The sequence below is a fragment of the Barbus barbus genome, assembly GCF_936440315.1.
Source record: "Barbus barbus genome assembly, chromosome: 3".
Lineage (NCBI taxonomy): Eukaryota > Metazoa > Chordata > Actinopteri > Cypriniformes > Cyprinidae > Barbus > Barbus barbus.
This window is the reverse complement of record NC_136731.1, coordinates 31,244,307-31,250,775: the sequence shown is the minus strand read 5'-3', so window position 1 is coordinate 31,250,775 and position 6,469 is coordinate 31,244,307. Positions and strand designations below refer to the sequence as shown.

The 6,469-nt window shown below is 35.0% G+C and overlaps 1 protein-coding gene across 1 annotated transcript in view; it reads right to left on the bottom strand.

The window, feature by feature from the left end:
• Positions 1 to 2,015: 2,015 nt before the first annotated feature.
• The window catches only part of LOC306845763 (pleckstrin homology domain-containing family H member 3-like), a 51,664-nt gene continuing 47,210 nt past the window's right edge, over positions 2,016 to 6,469 (bottom strand). Inside the window, exons 12-13 of the mRNA XM_079378742.1 lie at positions 6,239 to 6,430; positions 2,016 to 4,615 (exon numbers count right to left, since the gene is read on the bottom strand). Of these exons, the coding sequence (XP_079234868.1) occupies positions 4,478 to 4,615; positions 6,239 to 6,430 (330 nt within the window). The 3' untranslated portion in view covers positions 2,016 to 4,477. The remainder of the gene's footprint in view (positions 4,616 to 6,238; positions 6,431 to 6,469) is intronic.

The following is a 6,469-nucleotide window of genomic DNA, read 5'->3' as shown; positions in this document are numbered from 1 at the left end:
TGCTGGTCCCAAAATGTAATTTTATATATCAAATCAAGAGACTGTTTCTCAGAACTGCATGTTACTTTCCTTGTAACTGGCATGTTTATTTTCAACAGTTGGTTTCAGTGGGGTTTTTAATCTTTTCTACTCAACATTCTAGGATCTTGATGCCTGGTTTAATTTAATGCATTTAACTTTTTGAGCATGAAAACATGACTAACAGACAAAACCATCTAGATTTTGACTAGCCATAACTGATCAATACAAGTTATTTATAACATTTCTAAATAATATTACGTCTATTTATATATACACAAACATATCAAGGCATTATATTCTTGTCAATATTTTTCTATAATTCTGCTTTAAAATAGTAAGCATATAGAGTGAAAAGCACTATATTAATTAAGTTATATCACTTTATAATATATATACACCAGTTTAAAAGTTTAGGGGTTGATAACATTAAATGTTTTTGCATTTATTTGATATAAACTAAACATTTTTATAGTGTGAAATATTACAATAGAAAATAACTGTTATATGTATATACAAATATTCAAATTGTCATTTATTCCTGCGATGACAGCTGAGTTTTCACCAGCCATTAATCAAGTCTTCTATTGAAAAGCTGTGCTGCTTAATATTTTTGTGTAAACCGTGATGCATTATTTATTTCAGGATTAATGAATAGGAAGTTTAAAGAACAGCTTTTAAATTTTATATGCTGTATGTATGTGTGTGTGTGTGTGTGTAGCAAAAACTTCTACATTTTACAAAAAAATACATGTATATATATATATTATTAGTAGTAGTAGTAGTAAAATGTATCAAAATCCTGCACAGTAACCTCTTTACAAGCCCTAATAACATCTGGCTTAGCTATTAAAATAGCACATCAAATCCAGCTGTTCATTTCACTCTTAAAATATGGACTCATCTACGTCAGCATTTGAAGTTAAGACAAGCACTCTTGATTCAGAGTCCAATATGCAATAATCATGCATTCCTCCCAGCAAAACTAGACTCCGAATTTAAATAAGGGCATTGCTCAGTTTGGCGATCTTTATATTGATGGTATTTTTTCAAGCTTTAATGATCTGTGTTCCAAATTCATTCTTAATTCATCTGACCTTTTCCGTTATTTTCAGGTACGTTATTTGTATAGAGCTCATCATTTCCAAACATTCCCTCAAAGTCACCCGCTGACTCTGTTAGAAGTACCCCTCCATTTACAAGGCCTTGTTTCAAGAATATATACAACTCTTATGTCTTTAAGGAGTGTAGGAACAGACAAGATTAGAAGCAGATGGGAGAAAGAGCTCGGAGTAGTATTTTCAGAGGAATTTTGGAGTAATGCCCTCTGTAAAGTGAATGGTAGTACCTCCTGTGCCCGACTGAGTTTAATACAGTTTAAAGTATTACATCGTATGCACTTAAGCAGAACAAGGATTGCCTCCTTTAATCCTACTTTTGACAAGACCTGTATTAGGTGTCACACAGGTGAAGCAGACCTGACTCGCATGTTTTGGACGTGCCCCACACTTACTGCTTATTGGCCAACCGTATTTGATACACTTTCTAAAGTGTGTAAAGTACAGCTGAAGCCATGTGCTGAATTTGCAATATTTGGTGTTCCAGATGATGAATCAAATTTCATAATCAGATAACTAAACATTGCCTTTGCAATATTATTAAACATTATTGTCTTTTCATCAACTATTGCATCATTTTATGTTTTATTTTGATTTCTATTAACATTATTGCTATCACTATCATAATTATTATTATTATAGGCAGTTTGTTCTGGGTTTGTTGGGGAGGATTTAAGAATGTAAAAATACAGTTTCTGTACAAATAGCATTTGTCTTATAATAAAAATTAAAAAGGGGAAAAAATTAGTAAAATGTAGAAGTTTTGCTGTCACTTTTTATCAATTTAATGTATCTTTGGTGAAAGTATTATTTCATAAATATGCAATATACTATTTTTTTTTTTCAGATAAACAGCATATCGGACACTCAAGTGATATTGTAATGGTGCTGCTTTTTATTACATAAAGTATTAATCATTTTGCATTATTGCACATTTAAGTTAGCTGTACAAACAATAGTGCAATTGACTATTACACATGTAACATAATAAAGGTACCATGCAGCATACAAACCATCTAAAGCATCAGAGGTTGTCGTTCGAGTTTTGTTACATGTATAACAGTGGGCGGAGCTGCCTGCAGCTAAAGAGTGACATGAAAAAAAACACAAAAGCACATGACAACCGCTACTGCCGTCACAGGGGCTGTAGAAGCAGAAGACAAAAACCAAAATAAACAACATTGAAGACGCGATTGCCCTCCACCTTTGAATTTCAAGTAGCTGGTAACCTTTTCTCAGATTTGGATTCAGGCAGACAAGCTGCCCTAGAGCATAGAAAAAAAAAAATGAGCTCGAGTATGAGTGAATTATAGATTGTTCAGACTGTCTGACAGGCACTAGTGGCTCCTCTTTAAGCAACCTAAACCGAAAATGGGCTCATACTCAGGACACTGGGCAGGTTTTATTGCTTCAGTAATAGTTTGGCAGTCATTTGATGGGGGGGAAATAAAAGACAACGAGGGGGGAAAAAAAAGCCCCCAACCCCTAGATATTTGGTCCATGTGACTTTAAAAGGGGCGAATGACTCTTCATTTTTTAGTTACGACAAAATGTCAATAATCCTACTGGATATACATAAACGGATTACTTGCCATATGTAGACCTCTCGCGACAGGGGAGAAATAAATGACAAATAACCAAAACAGTAAATAAACATTATGACATCATATTTTAACTATGACATCCTCTGCTCTGGTGTAATTATTTCAATACAAGCACTAAAATACAAATACAGGTCTTTATGAAAGATATATAAAACAAAAGTAAAAAGGACAATAAAAAGTCACTTCCACACAATGCATACAACAGACAGCCATAAATAAAACTAGAGAAAAGTAACACATTAAGGAAGGACAACAACTCTCAGCAGATAAGAAGCCGGCATAAGGCTTCATAACAAAAGCACAACTGACAGACGCTCAAAGGAATAGTTCACCAAAAATCATGTTTTTTTTCATCACATATAAATAGTTTTTAACAATGAAAGTCAATGGAGTCCAAATTAATGCTGTTTTGGACCCGATTTACTTTCATAATATGAAAATATCATAAATATATCTTATTTTGTGTTCAGCAAGATGAAAGAAGGGTTAGTAAATGATAACAAAATTTTCATTTTTGGGTAAACGATTCCTTAAATGGAAATGTACTAGAATACGGGATGATAATGTTGCATATCACTAGTGTTGATTATTTGTCAATCTTCAGTGTTTGAAAATGTGTTCGAGAGGTCTGGGAAGCTTGGTTTGAACCAAAATTGTCTTTTATTTATTTATTTTTATTTTTTTGAAAATGTCATTTACCTTCACAGGTACCAGGCTGCAAACGGGTGTCTAAGTTAGTTGGTTTTAACCAGATCTAAAGATCTGAGGCTGTTGTGGCTACAGGACGCACAGTGCAGAGTTACTGTAAGCTAACAGCAGTCAAGCAGCACCAGGTCGGGCTCAAAGCATTTCACAAATACACTCACATCATATAGACGAGCTAAAGATCCTTTGGTTTCTACAGCTTAAAATGTTCAAATCTGTCTCTCACGCACACACGCACCGCCGTCGCTTCAGTATTGGACAGTTCTGAAGGTCGACGTGGAAGTGACTTGCACCTGCTTTCATTTCAAGGTCAGGTACGGTTTGATGAATGAGTTTAATGGCGATCCAGGAGTCTGGAAAGGAACATTTAAAGCTGAGCGAGTGTTTGTGTGTAAGTGCTATGGCAGCGTGTTTGTATTGTCTACCTTTAGTGAAATACAAAGACATCACTGCAAAAAAAAAAAAAAAAAAAAAAAAAGTATTTTTGTCATGATTTCCAATATTAAAAAAACATCCTTTAAATAAGATAAATTTACATGAGATGCAAAATAAGAAAAATAAAATTCCTTGAAAAGTTAGTCTTTGTCTTAATACTTTATTAATTTAAGGACTTATGTATTTTAATTTTTCAAATCAAGTAAAAATAAATGAATGTTGTTTAAAGGATGTTTAAATATTTAAAAAACCAGGCAAAAATACTGCTTAAGAAAATGATTTTTTGCATTCTGAAGTCAGGCTATTATGCTCTCTGTGATATTTGGTGGGCTTCCAGGTGGCAGGGGCCGCTTGAGGGCCCTGTGTCCTTTCTGGATTTGGCTGGCGGTGTAGCAAGTGATTTCCTGATCCTGCTCTCCTGTTTGTGCCTCCCTGGACACCTTCCACTCCTCCATTTCCACAGCATCTGCTCCTTTCAGTCTCATCTGAGTTTGTCCGCTTTGCAAAAGCTCCTCACAGGGAAACATTCGGTCAGGACTGCATTTGCATGTGTGCATCAGTCAGAGTCCATGTGTGCGTGCGCAAGTCCTTCTCTCTTCACACCGGGTGAGAGGGGAGCTCAAGTAGGGAGGGGCGGAGCTTAGGGTTTGTTTCCATGGAGATGCAGTCATCCTTGCGTAGCTGGCGACGGGTGGCACTGAAGTAAGCATTCATCAGCTGCATGATCTCAGTCAGCTGAGAGAGAGAGAGATGACTTGAGTAAATTTACACTGTCAAATGTGTGTCAGACATTTTATACTATTGCAATCATTGGTTATACTCTTGAAGGCTTTGTGCACTGAACTTAACCAATTTTTAGGTTAGCATGGCTCTAGATTTATTCATTTTTGAAAGCATTATTGTGAAGCAAAGCTGAATTTTCATCAGCCAGTCTTCAGTGTCACGTGATTTTTAAAAAATAAAAAAAATTGACTGACCCCAAACTTTTGAATAGTAGTGTATTTTATAACACAAAATTTCTATTTTGAATAAACACTGTTCTTTTTAACTTTTTATTTATCAAAGAATCCTGGAAAAAGTATCACAGGTCCCAAAAAATATTAAGCAGTTTCAAACATTGATTATAAATGATTTCTGAAGGATCATGTGACACTGAAGACTGGAGTAATGATGCTAAAAATTCAGCTTTGCCATCACAGGAATAAATGACATTTTAAAAGTATATTAAAATAGAAAACTGTTCTTTTAAATTGCAATAATATTTCACAAAATTATAGAGAAAAGTGAATTTAAATGGAATCCAACAGAAATTGACAGTTGCACTTGTTTATCACATTTAACATTTTTAATTTGTTTCATTGACTTCCATAAGAGTGATTATGGATCAGAATAGCTACAGGCGATTGTTAATGACTGACAATGACTGGACATTATTAACAGTTTATGTGTGAACAGATGTTCTTGCATCACTCAGAAGGTAGGCAGACGTGAAGTAAAGTGGTTTGGTATGAAAACTCAAGAAATTCATCGTGTTAAAGTGCACAGGAGTGACGGCACAGGATGGGTGTGAGCCTGCCGCTAACATCAGGAGACGATAGACTGGTTGTCTCAATGTTTCCACATGTGAGCACACAGAAACACACAGCTGGTCTGACCTGTATTGTTCGAGTACTGGAAAGAAGTTTGTAGTACGCGTGATACAAACACTTTGACGTCAACGTCTTTCTAGTTTAGAACTATTGAAGATTACATGTTTCATATGTTAACTCTTAATTTACATAACATACATATGATGTATTTTGTACTTTGGTCTAAAACTCTGCCTTGACTAGGGGCACGTTTCCCCTAATATATCTGGAGTATTTTGGCAGTATGCATGCATGATGCTAACACAAAGGCCAAGTCGCATCTCACCATTATTGCTAGAGTAAAACTACAGGTAGACCTGCATCTGTGTACATAAAATGCTCTGGCAATAGTTTTATTCGTTAAATGTTTTAGATTTTTTGAAAAAATGTGAGTGGTGTTTCCCTGATGCAAAGATATTGTGAGTGGTTATGTGGCTATTATCTATATACTATTATAACATTTACTAATATTTCTAATAGCTAATTTACTAATATTTCTAATAATATTACTAATAGCTCTTATTTTTATATATTTTTTGTTTTCATTTAAATTTTAGTCTCTTTTAGTTTTTTCTTTTTTTCTTTTTAAAAAAATCTTCATACATTAATTACTTCTAAAAATATATACTGTATTTCTATTCAGCTTTTTTGTAGTTTAGTTTTAGTTACTTTATTGCTTTAGTTATGACACCAGTTACGGATATTGCTGATATAACGGTTGCACGCTTACCTTGGAGGTCTCGAAGAGCAGATCTCTGTCTCCTGCAGTGATCCTGAATGTGTTGCTATCAGAGACGCCATAGGAACAGATCTGACCAATCGGCAGAGACTCCAGCGCTTCAGCCTCACCCTGACGATACAGAGACACACAGGAAGCCGCCACGCCCAGCCACAACTTCTGAGAGAAGCTTCCTGTCGAGCTCTATGAGAAACAGGAGGATGATAGGTGGTGGTACAAACA